The sequence below is a fragment of the Pempheris klunzingeri genome, chromosome 17, assembly GCF_042242105.1.
Source record: "Pempheris klunzingeri isolate RE-2024b chromosome 17, fPemKlu1.hap1, whole genome shotgun sequence".
In the NCBI taxonomy this organism is placed as follows: Eukaryota; Metazoa; Chordata; class Actinopteri; order Acropomatiformes; family Pempheridae; genus Pempheris; species Pempheris klunzingeri.
The window spans coordinates 2,507,283-2,524,545 of record NC_092028.1 but is presented as its reverse complement, the minus strand read 5'-3'; the positions used below and the strand labels follow the sequence as shown (position 1 = coordinate 2,524,545).

Genomic DNA, 17,263 nt, shown 5'->3' with positions numbered 1-17,263 from the left:
AAAACACACTAAATTCAAACATGCCCTCCAAGTGTTAAAGTGAAACAAGGGTCAGGCAATCTGCAGAAAACAACACACAGTTCAAGAAACTTTCAGCAAAAGGTTAGATAAAAACAGTGGCCTGTTGAAACAACGCTGAAATTACTAACAGAGGATTACAAAGAGGGTCAACACTGAAGACCCAAACCAGCTTTCAGGCTGGATGTTTTTTTCACACTTTCCCTCATCGCTCCTCATTTCCTTAGTGTCTATCAGGAGTGCTGTTGGTAAAGGTCTAGTCATCTGCACAGGGACAGCTGTTCTCAAACCTAAAAATAACCCACAATCTGTTGTCCACTGCGAACAAAGCACCCCAATTGCTGCGGAGCAGTCATCTGGGGGAAACCTGCCAAAACCGCTGAACTGATTCACGCGTAAAATCTAAGAACCTCAAATCGAGGCAGAAGGGACCCAATTAATAAGGTCAATGACAAGGAACTCTGATAAAAACCTGCCTGTTAAACTGCTTTTATTGATGCAAAAATGATTCATCTGTTTATCAGCAGGAATACTAATAATTAATTTATTGTTTATCAAGTAAAAAAGCCAATTTTCACATGTTTTCTACATGTTTCCCTGCTTCCTCTGTTTTATATTATTGTAAACTGAAGATCTTTGGGTTCTGAATTGTTGGTTGGACAAAAAAGAAAAAATCAGTGTATCAGCTTGAGCTCTGGAGACTTTCATTAGGCATTTTTCACTTCATTTTTCTGGTGTTTTATGGACAAAATATTTGTCTATTAATCAGAAAACCATGAATTGATACCTACACTGTAAAATATGAGATGATGATGCAGACAGATAGTTAAAAACATTCACAGAGTGTTGGGTCCAGAAGAAGTCCAGTTGTAGGAGAGAGGTCACTGAAGGCTTCTGAACTCATGTGGACAACAATTCATCCTGCAGGACTTCATCCATCAATACAACAACTCCCTCCGTCCAAATCCCTCTGACATCAACTTCCGTTACTGTCTCTTTGCTTCTCTCAGCACCAATCACCCACACAGGGATTAAAGCTCTTTAGAGCAACACCATAATCAGGCTGCTCTTTAATCTCCCGTCATTTTCTAAACTCTAAAAATGTTATGGCTGCAGTAAAGTCTCTAGCATCAACCCCAATGATTCCCCTGGACACAGCCAAGCAGCTCCCTTATCACACTCTGGCAAATAGACAACACTGCTGCAGGCCACCGCTGCTGTCCAGTAATCCACCCTAAACATACAGCCCTGCAACTACATGTACAGTACAAATTAAATAACAGGAACTGAATAAAAGATTCAGACTCAGTGCTGAGGACAAGAAAAACTAAATTACACAGGGGGAAGGTGAGAACAACATGTAACTGTTGCCATGTATATCATAGTATATCATAAATAAGTATAATTATGATATTATCTGGTGACCTTTTTCTTGACATGTGGACACGGGAAAGGATATGTTGGAAAAACTAGGAAACTCAAACACAGTAGAGCACAAAAATGACACTGTGATGTAAGAAAGAAATGTATCTCGTATGAAAATGTACCATTAAGTGTCTTACTTTACATATAGGCAAGTCTTTTCAAATAGAGAAATCGCTACTTAAATGGGGAGGCATTCTGGATTTACAGTTGGTGTCTAAGCATGGAGGTGGACGAGGTGTTGGTATCCTGTGTTTCAAGTTTGAAAGAAAAAGCAATCAGCTATTTTGGACTGAAAAATTAAGATCCTGATGAGAAAATATATGATTTCCATTTTTTGTTTCTGTGTTTTAACCTTTATGTATATATTTCTTTCCAGCACTGATTTTTAAGAGTTATGCATTCATATTTGTTTGATATATTTGTAATAAAAAAAAAGTCAGATAGGTTGATAATTTGATTGATAATGAGTTTGTCTCGTCTCAAAATCAATGTGTGTTTTTAATTGGTTTTCGGTTGGATGCCTTTAATAAGGTCTGTGATAAACACAATCTTGAGAGAATTTAATGTTCTACGTTCTACACCATAAAATAAATACCCCTCTCTTGAATTTAGAAGCTTTTCCATGTCCTAAAAACAGGTGGTTGTCTGGGATATTAAGCGTCATCATGCCGAACACGCACATTCACCTCCTCACTAGTCCACCTTTACAGCCTCTTGTTGGGTCCATACTCACACTCTTGCAAACTATTCTGACTCAAACTGTCCAACTTGTATATTTATCAGTTAAGAGTATTTATGATAGTAGTTTTTTCAAACTGTAGTGTGGCTTTGTGGTGGTAACCGTAGAATTGATCGTGGTGTTACGTTAGCTTTTTGGCTCCACTGATGGCATTAACACTTTTGCTGAACAAAACATATAAGTTTGTTTGTTGAGCTTATTTTCTGCAAGAATCCAAAATCAAATAGAAAAACACCCTTAGCTTTTCACCAGACTGATGCTAACTCACCTGCCTGCCTTACCTACAACAATACTTCATCTCTGCAACACTCATTGGAGACCTAAATGTGCGGTCAAGAGCCACAAAGGGTTGCTGTCAGAGATGCTTTGGAGTACCCTGCTTCAAATTTAGAGTCTATATTTTAAGCCTATTTTCAGCCAGCAATTTTGGGCATGGCTTCACTGACTGACCCCACTGACACTTTGTACCTCTTGAAGACCTGAGTGAAAATGGTCTGTTACAAAAACGGACACTCAAGTTCAGCAGTGTGGAAGAAGGGCACTTTGTCCTTGCAGCTCAGCTCACAATGTAACTCTGAGAATACAGAGGAGCCCAGGTGGATCCTGGGTGGGGCAGGATTTGATAGCCCTTTCCACAGGGTAGAGCACAGCTCATGAGAAATAGTCAATTATTTAGACTCATCATTCAGAGTCTGGGCAGTGTCTTTAGGCCAGAGCCTCTGATCCTTTGAAGGCGCAGACACAGAGAGAAGAGGCACTCCACCCACTGAACAGTATCCTAACAGGACCTGCTAAATGTTTTAGCACAGTTTAATGATTCTGATTTATTTAAGGAAAGGCCGACCAGGACAAAAAAGAAAGAAGAGAGAAGATTTGCAAGATAAAAACATACAATATCCCAGAAAAGTCAGAATGTGTACTAGCAGGATTAACAACTAAAATCAAAAGACAAAAGCAATCATCTGAGGATTGAAGGTATTCCTCAGCAGCAGCTCAGCATTTTAATCATGACACAATGAACCGAAAGTTTGTGGACACAAGTTCAGCTTTTTTGTTCAACACTTACATCAAGTTTTGAGACTAAGCATATAAGATCTAAACAATATCAAGTATACCGTTTAGATTTTATTAGTTCAAACTAATGTTCTGATAAGACTAGGAAGACCACAGCAAACAGCAAAGTGTTGAGAAGTCAACTTATTGATACTTGTTGACTTTCCATGTGTTTTAAAATAAGTTCATGTCAGTGTGAAGGAGCTCGGGCTTCACTGTGAAATCAGAAGTGCTAACAGTGACATTTTGGGTCAGCTGATATTACCAAAGATTCAATATCGTGTTTCTAAAAGTCGATCAATGCAGTTTTTTGCACTTTTTATTTGAAACATTTCATGGGTAAAAAAACATGTACGGATCATCATCAGCCAAATATAAATCTAATCACAGTGTATATAATGTACATAAACATGTACGCATGCATATACGCTACACATCCACCGACTTCACGTATATAAAGTAATCTATTATATTAATCATTCAGTAGTTATTCTGGCACTCTTTGTACTATTGTATTCTTGTTTACAATGTAAGGGAACAGTAGACTTTTTATGTTGTTTTTACCTTTATTCAGTTTTGCTGACCTTTGTCTGCTTCTACCCTTCTGTAAACTGATCTTGGAACTGTGTATAGGTACATTAAAAGCCACTAGAAATGGGAGTCAAATACCTTGTATGGGCTGATTCTGATACATATTTAGCAGAGCTCAATAAAGAAACACGGCTCAGGAAACGAAGACTGATGTAACTGACGACGAACATGCAGAGGCATGAGTACACAAACCCAGTAATCCTACAGCAGACATGTGTGTGTTGCATGTAGAAGACAAACTGAATGCTATGTTATGTCCTGTATGGGTTTAATGAAAACTGGGAAATTAGTCTGCAAAACTGCAAGTGTAAACAAACTGACCACAGATTACAAATCAGCATCATTCCAATTTGCTTACAAACAGTAAGAGGCTTATCCCACAGGAGATAAAGGGGAAAAGTTAATTCATTGGCAAATTATTTGAGGTCTGCTCATTCTATTAGAATACCAGCAAGGCTGGGGAACAGAGAGAGAGCAGGGAGGAGGGAGGCTGAGAAATTATACGGGAGGAGATCAGCGCATCTATCACTGTCGCAGTGCAAAGTTAAAGCTCGGGCGGAAATCACAGAGTTTGGCTCGCTCGAGACTTCAAGGACACACACACACACACACACACACACACATACACACTTCCTGTGGGCTGCAGAGGTTGGATGTCTGGGGAAGTTTAAGTGAGAAAGGGACTCAGAGGGCAGAAAATGTTGTCAGAGGTGCATCTGACAGAACTGCAGGCACGGCTTGGCACATTACACCTTGTTCAAACAGGAGATAAAAACATCCGCATGTACACAGACCGGTTGCAGCTGGACTGTTTGGGCCAAAGTATACTAAGGAGGAGGCTGATAGCTGGTAGAGCCTTGTACAAACTACTTGACCAGAAACTGGGAGGTAAACAGAGGTATGTGCATGCTGTTGGGACGAGAACACTTACCAGAAACACTCGGTATGCATCTTTCCTTGTGACAGAACCCCAGCATGGGTCCGTGTCGTTGTACTTCACACTTCCAGCACTGCAGGAGTGGTTTCCACTGCACAGGACAAAACACAACAAACAGAGTTTAATGATTAACCCCAACCCACTAAGAGGTTGCCGTCTGAAGCTGAAGCACACTGCAGACCATCACTGCTGCTCTTTTACACTCAAAGTGAGAACTCTCATTGCAGCCTGTCATGTAAAATGTCTATGAACGGCACAACCAGATGAAGGAAAAGCTAACGCTGTGTGCAGCCGAGGCTGTGAAAAGTTAAAGAGTATCTCTTAAGAATAATCACACACCTCATCTTTGTTGCATGACAGACCGAGCCTCAGTAAAATCATCTGGTTCTGGCCATGCTGCTAAGAAGTCTGCAGCTTGTGCCTTCAGGCAAAGCAAACTGCTTTTGAAGTCTCAGTTACATCTCACATTTATTCTTGCTGGAAGGTTAGCAAGGTTTGGACCACAGTGGAGGGGGATTTAATATGAAGAGACAGCATCAGTGTGCTGCGCCTCAGGACAGGATGAAGTGGGCCTACTTTGTCACAACAACAATTAGAAAAAGAAGACCGTTCTCACTGAGACTTCAGTCTCAGCTCAGAATCACGACGGTGATAGCATCATCGTCAATTAATTCATTGAGACAAGAAATGACGAAAACTGAAAGTTGAATTAAAAGATTTTCAAATACTAATTGAGGGTGAAGTATTAATAATAAGCCTCTTTCCACCAACACTGGGCTGGAGCTAGTGCCTGTTTGCTGTTGGTTCAACCAGCAAACCTTCACAGACCCACTTTGCTTGAGAGTTACGTTAACCGGCACATTTGTGCTGCTTGGTGCGAATGCTACGGACAGCAATTACATTCTTGAGGAAAAGTAATTACCTTTACCATTACCATTCTTATCGATACTGAACGTCTCGATAATCCCATTTCTAGCCCAGGACAAGAGTGGTCCTTGGTTCGCGACGTGTGACATACTGATGCTGATCTGGAACCAGTTCAAATATGGACACTGGGTCCAAACAGGTTCTCGAACTGCCTTGATGCCTTAACGCCTTAACTGAATGATGCCAGATGGGCTTTAGGAAAGAAGCTGTTCTAACAAATAATCTCAGTGTGTTTTTGTTGGTTTTGTTTAGTTGCAATTATGGCTCAAGTTGGGTGTACAGACTCACACTGTTGGGTCCACGTTTGGTTGTTCCATTATGGCTAAATCTGACAATGTCACATTTACTGTCTTTATATTGTTATACTAATTATCTGATTAGCATTGCAGCACGAGAAGAGGGAGATTGTTTATCTGTTGTCTGAGAACAGAGGCAAAAAACTGTTAATGAAAACAACAATGTAATGATGAGATTAGCTGTATTAAAACACGCTGTAGATAGTCGCAGAATGCAGCAGGAGACTGAACAGAGGTAGAACCAGCTTCTAGAGGATCAAGAAGAGGAGATTTAACCACCTTGTTTGTGTGTGGTTGACATCTTTACAAATGAGACCAACAAGTGCTGCTGTTGGTTTCATAGGTCAACACATATTCAAAGCTATGCTATAAGTTTATTCTAGTTGACTCTAAACACTGATGTCAGAGAAAGCTATTCAGATCAAGTAGTGGCAGTTTAAACATCAAACTTTGTTTCAAACTTTTCAAACTGCCTGAAACTATCAGAAACATCACTGTCAGAAACTTAACTGTCACCATTCTGAGAACGTCTCACTAAAATACTAAAGAGGGAATGGCTATTTCTGTGGCCCAGGATCTTCCATAACAATATCAAATACCTTATTTTCACCCAGTCTGGCCAACTGACTTCCAATAAAAATCTGTCTGGAAGCAAGTCAACATAACTGAGATGCCAGGAGCACCAGTAAGAGGTCAGCAGGCCTAAAGGCCTCTGTCACCACTGCTTTATTGTCTTAATCTTGAGTTCAGAAGGTGACAACAAAGCGGGGGGGCAGCAGAGACAATGTCATGAAGATGGAGGTGGTCTGTCTTGCCAAAACGGAAACTAGCAAATGTTCCAAATGTTCTTCAAGGAGAACGTCCATAAAATCCATCTATATATAAGTTTTATTCCACAATAAAGACAGAGAATAGTCTTACCAGGCAACTTCCATTAGTGATATGGGCACAGCTGCAGCGTAGATGGCCAGGTCTCCGTACAGATAGACTATGATGCAGATGTAGAACATATTGACGCCAACTGGAAGACAAAAATGACAAGATCATAGAATGAAAGACTCTGTCTATGTAAAGAACTGTTCTTTGTCTATTCCTCATGAAGTAGAATAAAAAGAAAGTAAATGTAGTCCTCCAAAGGGGGGGAGGGGAGGGCGGGGGGCTGTTCAGGACAAATTAAATAAAACAAAAGTGACAAGAAACAAGAAGAAGCATTTCTTCTCTCTAACAGCCGTCCAAACACCTCATCATGAAATCCAGATGACTGACCATGGGTGCCCGTCTTTAACACTATGGTGCCATCTCTATTAAAATGCACACACATCCACACCTCTGCTCCTTTTATCTCTCCGTCCTTTTTCTGGGACAGCAGAGGAACATCTTGTTGGCGCAATGAAAAATATTAATAGTATTAATTAAAAAGCTAATCACACCGTGAAGGAAATTTTCCTCGTCAGCCTTTCCTCTCCACAGCAGCGAGCTCTTAACCATCTGCCCTTTTCTTTTCATCCACGCACTCCACTGCCAGGCTGAGCCCGGCCCGGCCGCCTTTGCCAAGACAAGATCGAGAGTTTCAAGCAGCAGACAGATCATCACAGTGCACCACACATCCATCATGCTCTTGAATTCTCAGAAGGGGGTTCAACTGTCCAACTGGACCCATCAGCTAATTCATTACTGACAAGGAAATTAGAGCACAGACTCCATTAAAAAGAAATAAAAAGTGACAGATTTGCAGCTTTACAGGCTACACTGATTCTTTTATGAATTAAGCGCCGAGGGTGCCTATCAAACGGTAGATTAAGTTGTGATAGAAGTTGAAAACATAAGGAAGTGGCAGCACAATAAACAACCATTCATCTGGCTACAAAAAGGCTGAACAAAGTCAGACGCCAGCATTAGAGACTGGACAGAGAAAACCGGCTACAACAAGGAGAGTCCGGCGTTGTGCTACTGAAAAGTGGTAATATGCATTATATTCCATGTCGACAGAAACTTGAAATAAATCAATAAAAAGCATTAACTGACACTGAATGAGGCAATCATAACAGATGACTGCACTGACTGAAATCTTACGCTTCAGCCTCGGTTCATTTAAATCTAATCAATACTTTGAAAAAGAAAGATGCAAATGATGAACGAATGACACGACCCATTGTATGAACTTCTGTTTGCACTTGTTGACAGTGAAAATGTATCCTGACTGAATTCTGTTAGTCACCACTTCTAACTTTGCTAGTTCATCCTCAGTTTAGCCGCACAGTAAGGAACGCTTCGAATTCTAACTCATTTGAAATCTAAATTTTACATTCAGCGACAGAAGAGTTAAAAGAAATAAATATCATATTTGTCAAGGCAAGGTATTAAAAGTATGGTTCTGGTATCAGTACTGCATCATCAATAGGATCCTCATTCCAGCCCAAGTAATTAAAAAACACGTGTCATTACAAAGTGAATATTCACACGGTGAAAAAGACTACATCGGCTGCTCTTGGGAGTGATACTTGATAAGCTATTAAACTATTTACTTTTTGTGTGCTGGTGCAGCAACAAAAAGGTACAACTCTGATACTTATTTTCATGCACCCTTGAATGTAGAGTACAGTATGATCGTCCTGCAGTGAAGCAACTGGAGAAATAGTGGCCGTAAAGCAGTATATGATAATGTGACATTAAGGTTAAGGAGAAAGAAGGAGCATTAATTATTTCTTAGAGTTTTTTCTCACATTGTCAGCTGAAGAAACAAATCCTCTACACTTAGACGAATAAATGTCTCCTGTGGCACAACATTGGACGAGGCACATTAGTGTCCCAGTGGCAGCTAGCAGAATCAGGACGTACTGTACTCTGCTGCCGCTGTCAGTAAGCGATAGCAAGGCGAGAGCTCTGCATGACCACAGGGATGCAGGCCTTCACGGCACTGTAACTAATATTTCCCAATTACCCAAAGCCGCAGGCAAAAACGCTGCAAAATAGGTCTTGATGTAGGAGCTTTCATGTAGCTGTGAAACGCTTCCCTATCCATCATCACTTTGCTTCTGACTGACAGCAGACCTGACAACCTCTGTGAGCAGCTACAGAAGAAACATCCACTGTTTGTTAAATGCATAATATGGGAAGGCTCTTGTACCACCGTATGCAGAGAATACTGTACATTACATATAAGGGATGGGAATTGTTATTTAAGTATCCTTCTATAAAAAGCTGTCTCTCACTTCATCAGTAAAGGTACGTTTTCATGGTGTTCGGTCACATATATCTCATTAGAATCTACCGTTGTCACATCAAAAGTACATTTTGACTTCAGATTTCACCTCATTAATCTTTTTCCTTTGATATTTTAATTTCGCTTATTATGGGAATATCAGAGTGAACCAAGAACCATTGAGCCAAGACTATGGATCAAATCTGCATGGAGCCAGCACCATAGCTGAAAATAAGTAAATAGGCCAGTACAATGTAAGAAATGGCCAATTTAGGTCTACTTAGTCAACACAGCTTGTTTGTAATGCAGATAACAGACTGAATTTCTTCAGTCAGTACACGATGACAGAAAATCAATAGTTAACACCTTTGACACGAAGGCTGCAAATGATGACTCATTTCATTATTGATTATTCTGCAGATCAAAACATCATCAGTTGTCCTGTTTTGTCTGACCGCCAGTCCAAAATCTAAAGAGAATCAATAAAGTACACCGACAAGCAGCAAAATCTCACATTTGCAAATCTTGAACCAGCAAATGCTTAAAAAACTGACTAAAGCACTTAATCGCACCAAAGCCACGTTTTTACATCCACGACTGGAGGCACAGGAGTAAACTCAAAAATCCCTGGAAAGAAAGAAGCCCAGAGCCAAGCAACACTGAACACTTGGGATATGAGTATTGCCTGTATGGTGCTGATCTTATCCATGATTAGAACCATTCTCTGGCTCTGGCACAGCACAATGATGCCTAACCATGCAAACACAACTCTGATTGGTTCTGTTGTTTTTCCAAACAAAACAGAGAGTAATACCAGACCAGACTACATCTAAATAATACAGAGAAACAAATCCAGCTTTGATGGGGCAAGCTTCTTTCCTGAGACGCAACTTGTAAAATCAATCAGTTGATCACAGTTAGCCATTATAAGATACTCCAAGTGCATCTCTTAGCAAGCTGACACAGGAAACTGTTGTAGCAGTGGCTTATGGAAAATGATTGGGCTGCAAGCTGAAGCAAACGTGCCCATGGATTTTCCCAGTGGCTCAGGCACTCAGATTTTCATTTGCCAGTGCTCTCAATGCTCAAGTATGACATTTAAGTAAAAGTCACTGAAGTATTAAAAATGGATGTGCCCATGTTTGGCTCTCATTAAATACAGAAGGCCGGGTTACAGCAGAGTAAATTACTATTCGTCGCCATGGCCCTCCGTATGTCAGGGGAAGGACGGCTCACACTGAAGAAACAATCCTGCTGTTTGCACAGCCGCCATGTTAACCACCACATCACATCTCAGGGGTAAGAAAAGCTGAGACAAGATACTGATGCAAGGACAGCGCTCTGTTAGTCTCTCTCTCTTTGTGACTTTAGCCAAAGTCGCCTTCTAATCAACTTTCAAATCATCAATGTGAAGGTTATAGTAACACCTTTCCACAGTGGTGCAGATAAACCAGCCCCCATCAACATTCCTGTCAGTGGCTGCAGGTCAGGCTGATACGATACCCGTGGCCTTATTCCAAGCCTGCCTTACCGCTGCTGCCTCTTCCACGTCAATTTCAGTCCAGGAAGAAGGTAAATGCCCTCTAAGAGTGCCTCTTCAACAGCGGGAGAGATGCCTTTTAATTGCCTGCAAAGGTGCAGGACAGAGAGGCAGTGTGCAGTCACGCCTACAGTTTATTATCTGTGAAGAGTGGGGAAGTGGCATTAAAACCATTCTAACATCCTGGAACTTGATGGACTTGTTTGCGCTCTTCCTTGTTATTTCTCTACTTGTACGCATGAAGAAATAAATGAACACTACTGTCAGTACAGGCTGCAGTTTGCCCTCTGTTGATTTTGTTTTGCTTTCCAAGAAAGAGGAACTACTGGTTATCGGATGTCGACATCTGTCCCCTCACACCCATAATCCCTTGCAATTTAGGGTCGTCCCCTGGGCTCGATTTGGATTAAGATGTCACTTCTAACAAACTGCACAGCCTTCCCTTATAAGAGGACTGAGATTTAGATTTTAAGACCTTTTGGTGTAAACACTCTAGATGTGCACAAATAGCTCCTAAAGGCCTGATTGTAATTATTCTTGGATTTTGCAAATTATTTCAAGTACAAAACTATAAAATTAGTAATAACACACCAATTATGTATTAATATGCCGATTTATCATCTTGATTCATCTATTAATTGCCTGATTTGTAAAATGACAGAACAATATGAAATAAGTCCAGGTTGACAAGAAGTCAATGAATGAATGAGTTTTGGTAAAAAAGAATCCAAACAAATGGCAACAATTGTTAGTGCAAATGAATGGATAAATCACTTTTTTTCAGCTCTGACATAAATTGCACCAACCAACCTCGCTGTGATGGCGGCGTTAGATAAAACAATGATTAAACATTAACCATCTTAAGTTTTCCTGAACTGAATCTTACACTCCCACTGATAAACAGGCACAATAAAGAATGGAAGGGATGTGCAGCCAGTCGGTCATTTTTGCAAAATGAACCCCGGCAGGGTGATGATCGGCAGGACGAATCATGATGTACATTATTCATTACGTGGCTTCATACTAAAGAAATACACAATTTGACAAAAATTTAAATAAAAAAAATTAATTTGATGATTTATTTGAAAATTATTTTTATCAAGAAAAATGCCGTAATTGACCAATCAGAATGAAATATGTAACAAAGCAGTGTAATAATCAGATACAATCTATGGTACCTATATTTGTGCATCCATTGACCTGTAACTTTCTTGACAATTTTATCAGCCCTCAGCATGTTTTTACATAAATTATCATTAGGCTGAGTGGCTGTCAGAATCCTTTCCATTAGCGGTCTCCACTGGCACAGAGTCTACAACATTACTGATGAAAAGATAAGTCTGGTATTTTTCAACCTGGGCCATATTTTGCATACTTAGGATTCAAAGTAACTGGTGGGTAAAAAAAGTTTAAAAATTGGTCCAGTAGGTAGCCTCAGCTGGCAGCCATGAAACTGGCTGCAAAATAATCCTTTGAAGGAACAGCAGCGGATCAAAAAAACGTGCTTGTTTTTGCCCCTGACAGTTATTTGAAGTGTCTGGCAACATTACACAAAGGATCCCTTCAAAGATTAACATGCAAGATCGTTTTCTTTCAACCAGAAACAGCCGTTGTGTCACTCTTCTCAAAGCCACCAGACTCCATTGACAAAAACAGTCATTTTGCCTTGCACAACATGGGAGTTGCTGGTCTACCACTGCCTGAACAATGAGATAAAATAAAATAACAAAACCAAATGCATTTATTTGGTCTCATTTATAACGTAAACATGTGGCTCTGTTTAAATGGCTCTGCATAAAACAAAGCTTTGATTTATCACACATATATCTCACTGAAATGGTTGGTTTACCTCATAATATAACGCAGTAAAAATGATAAGGGACATTATTCAATCACAAATTCGCTCTTCTCTGGATTTGGACATAAGGCCTACAGTGAATTTGGCCGTGACGCTTTGTCATTTCTAAAAAGTGGGTCAGCAGGAAAAAAGTTTGGGAAACACTGCCCTAGCATACTATCCGCCTCAAGACCTGCTGTGCATTCCTGCTGGCTGCAGCCACCTCCGCCGCTGAGGGCGCACTCTCACTGCAGTAACTGGTCATCAGTCCCACACTGAAGTGCCATGTAGCTGCTTCCACCACCGACTGTGTGCATAAGTCAGGGCCAAGTTTGGTGTTTTGGTCTCATTGCAAAACTCAAATCTACATTGCATTATTTACATTTACATCACATTTCAGGACCCTCGCACACAGGTATGAAAAGTCTGGATAGCAGGTAGAAGGAGAGCAGGTCGGTGCTGTCAGGATAGACGAAAGAGCTGCGCCTCCCCTCCCCTCCCCTCCCCTCGTTCAGCATGTGCTGGGACTCGTGCCTATCTAATTCATTTCTGATTAGAGTCACTGGGCAGCTTTCCCAAAGCATGGGGAGAGAGACAAAACTCATTTCCTTATTACCAATCAATAAATCCACGTGCCTCACCTGCACACAGTTTGCTTCATGGTGGTTAAGGTCATGAGCAAAGGGGGTTTTTTTTTCAGCACTTCACCTTTAACAAACATGACATTCGAGCTGAGTGACAAGAGGCTGAATGGATGGAAGCACACTGCAGCTTTAACAGCATGAGCTGCATGATGGCATGCATGAGTGCGTTCACACGTGTGGGTGTGAACATGAGCTGAGTGTTAGACTGTGTGTGCGGGTGTGTCGAGTGCACCACCTAGTGTTGAAATGGTGAAGAAGAGAACATGTCAACATAGATGATGCTGTCAGAGCTTTGACCTTTTGTTGTTCTTTTATTCCTGCGACAACAGGGATGCTGCAGACTGTTGAGTCACTCGCATCTGCTTAAGAAGAGCCTGTCGGCGTAATGCAAGGAGACAAGTGGAGGGAGTAGATGAGGAGAAGGGGGTGCCGCATGAAGACATGGCCGGGACAATGCACTGGTATGAATGAGGAATGTAAAGCCGTGAGGTTGTTCAGTGTGGTTCAAGGTGAACCACATTCTGCTTTCAATTTACCATCACAAGAGGGTTCATTAAGTCCCAAATCATTCAGGCAGAAGCCTTACAGTATTCGCCACAGGTACAGGCTTTACCTCTTCCAACACACATTAACAGCCGCGATTAAGTCTCAAACAGGTAATTACAACCAAAGGCAATTTATCCATATATAATTACATTCAATTAGAGAGCCAGCAGCCCTCCTTTGTGAATGTGAGGACTGGACAGAAATGGGGTAAAAAAAAAAAAGAAATCTTCCTTGAATAAGCCCGCACAACCTTCAGTGCTCCTCCATAAATGTTACACGTGGCTGATGATGGTGGCGTCAGCAGTTAACTGAATAATGGGCAGTGATAGTAGAACCTGGAGGCCAGAAGAATATTACCTTTGTTGAAGAACATGGAGGCCATTTGACCCATCTCAACGCGCTCCACAATGTCGAAATGATCGACGTGACCTCCCGATCTCTCTGTGAAAACACAGACGCCACACTTAGTAAATAAACAATGGGGGTATAATGTCAAATCAAACAATGGTTTCACTTTCCTTTCGTGCACCTGTTCTTCTGCATTATTCTGAGAATCTAAAGAAGGTTCTAGGGGTCTTTTAAGAGGATCGAGGGGGCTGTTAAGGAGGGTTGAGTAGACATTGAAGGAGTTCTAGAGGTCTTGGGATCCTTTAACTGGTAACTGAGAAGGTTCAGGGGATCTTTTAACATTATCTAGTGATCAGTGAGGGGATCTTAGGGGTCACCTGGTTTTAGTGATCACTAAAGAGGTACTAAGGGTCCCATTAGGAGATTCTAGGGGGTATTTGGAAGGTTAGAGGTCATTTAGGAGGTTCTGTTGGTCATTAAGGAGGTTCTTGAGTTCCTTCAGGAGGTTGTATGGGTCATTTAAGCCAGGCTCACAGTACAAGGGTTTTAGGCCAATTTATCCCCAATGAACCCCCCACATACATGTATTTGCCAGAGACTGTACACACAGAAAAAACAGCATCTGTCATTTGTGTAAATCACTGAAAGTACCACTTAAACTCTTTACTGTCAGGAACAAAGGTGTAAGTAATGTGATGTTCTGCCTGCACCACAAAACCTCACATGGAGGAGGTCCACAAACGTGCGACTTCATGGGAAACAGGAGACAGTGGTCTCCCACGTCGAACGGTCAACATTTCCCTCTCACTTAAACTACCAGTAAGCAGTTTTAGTAAAAAGTAGCATTTGTGCCTAAAAAGAAGCAAAAACTAACAAAAGGGATGGATGATTTAAAAAAAAAGTCACATGAATCATTTCTCAAACTTTCAGATTTTCAGGGTGATGATGACCTTCCTGTTTCGTCTTATATTAGGATTTTGTTGATTTTACCAGCATGCAACTACGTCCAGTCCAGTTTAAAGTGACCGCAATAACACGCATGCACCATAAATACTTGTGGTAGTCACGATACTCACGAACAGACAAGATGGGCTTGGTCTCCGGCTCCGATCGGCCACGGCCCGTGATATCATCATCCGAATACTCAGAGGTGGAGTCGCTGTCATCGACCTGTGGAGATAATGATGGCCTGTTTGTGATGATTGTCTATTTTGGTTGCCTGTTTTCCTAATTTCATAACATAAACAACAGTCAGGTTACAAGCGATTAGCACAGCATTTATTTGCTCTGTGTGTGACGCAGGGGAAGGAAACATCTGGAAATTACAAGCAACAGCTGGGAAGCACTTTGGAGAATACAGGACTTTACACCAATCACATACCCACACATTGCTTTTTTATAATCTCACAAATTCTCTGCAGATTAATGTCAATTAGCTGTCAATGAGAGTCAACTTTGTGAGTGTCATCAGCTGAATTAATAAATGACATGCTGGCTGGGACTGAGGGGGGAAGAGGAGTTGAGGAGTGACAGGAGCTAATGGCTCTGTGACAGACAACAAGCGAGCAACAGCAAACATTAGCCACCCCAAAAAAAGATTAACATGGTCAAGAGAGAGTCAGATGGCTGTTTATGCTTTAAAGGGTAAGTAAGTATTATATAAACCTGGGTGCTACTTTACATATTTTGGGTTCAAAATGGCTAGTAGGTACAAAACGTTTTGGCACTGGTCCAGTGGATCACCCAAACTGGCAGCTGCAAAACAGGCTGCAACAGCTGTAATGTAATCCTTTGGGGCAACTGCGCCTGATCAAAACACTTCCTCTAAAAGTCTTTTTTCCACTGACAGGCTCAAAGAGTCTAACAACAGCACGGAAAGGATCCCTACAGAGATAGATCCCTTTCTTCTTAAACCAGAAACAGCAGTTATACAGCTCTCTTCATAGCCACCAGAGTCCATTGACAGTAATTTTACCTCGTAGAACACAGGAGTTGCTGGTGTACCGCTGCCTCAATGAGTTAGTTTGTGTTACTGTGTGTTTCACAAAAATTATGTTGAATCTAAACTAACTTTTTAAAGTACAAAAGTCACAGAATAACACAAACAAGCAATGATGAAAAAAGTCAAAACAGCTTTCTAAAACAGTCAAATACCAAGCAAACATGCAATATATTGATTATCAGTTACTAACGGTGTTCCACAAGGTTCAATTCTGGGTCCAGTTGTTTTTAAAAGTAATACTAATAATATTTTCTCATCTGTAACTGTCATGCACATTTATACACAGATGATACTTCATATATATTATATTTCATATTATATATATATAATTATATATATATATATTTCATTGTATTGTGGTCTCTGCTCAACTAGAACCTGCAACATCCCTTTCCCATGCTCCCACCTGCACTTGAAGATCTAGAATGCACATAAAATAAAGTTTTATTTTTAAAATTGCTCCTGAAGTACAGCGTCGGTGTGTGAGTGTGTGTGACAGGCTAATTTCCTACTGCTGGATCGGCAACCTCCCGTCAGTGTTTGAATGGTGTGTGAATGGGTGAAATGGATGTAGTGTAAGACTGGAAAGGCACAATGCAAGTACAGTCCATTTACCATGTACCATTTATCTTATTTTTTAAAGCTAAAAAGTAACGATAGTCTTTCATATTTCCACTTTACAAGGATCCACTATAGAAAGAGTTACAAAATACAAACACCTTTGCATTTGTATAGATGACAAATTCACATTCAAATTTCATATAGACAACCTTGCCATCTGGCTACACGCGACTCCCCTTACAGAGTGTTTGAATTGTGAGCTGTTCATCTTGTAATCATGTGATGAACCCCTCACAACCCCTTGTAGGGGGTCTAGATCCCTAGACAGGTTTTCAAATTTATATTTGCTTCTTTCATTAGTTTTCATTGTAAAGCTAATATCTTTTGGTTGTGCTAGGCATTTTTCACAATTTCCAGACACTTTATAAACCGAGATAACAATCAATAGATTAATTGAACTAACTAGTAGTGGCAGCCCCTATATAATATCTAATGATAAATTAATAATAAAACAATATTTTCCACTTGGGTTTAAATGGAAGATTCCTCTGGAAATCACCTCCTAACCTGAACATAATTAACTAACCTATTGACTGT

At 40.7% G+C, this 17,263-nt stretch overlaps 1 protein-coding gene across 1 annotated transcript in view; it reads right to left on the bottom strand.

The window, feature by feature from the left end:
- tmem104 (transmembrane protein 104) overlaps positions 1-17,263 on the bottom strand; it is a 54,674-nt gene that overhangs the window by 31,135 nt on the left and 6,276 nt on the right. Inside the window, exons 5-8 of the mRNA XM_070848289.1 lie at positions 15,180-15,273; positions 14,113-14,196; positions 6,908-7,007; positions 4,758-4,854 (exon numbers count right to left, since the gene is read on the bottom strand). Of these exons, the coding sequence (XP_070704390.1) occupies positions 4,758-4,854; positions 6,908-7,007; positions 14,113-14,196; positions 15,180-15,273 (375 nt within the window). The remainder of the gene's footprint in view (positions 1-4,757; positions 4,855-6,907; positions 7,008-14,112; positions 14,197-15,179; positions 15,274-17,263) is intronic.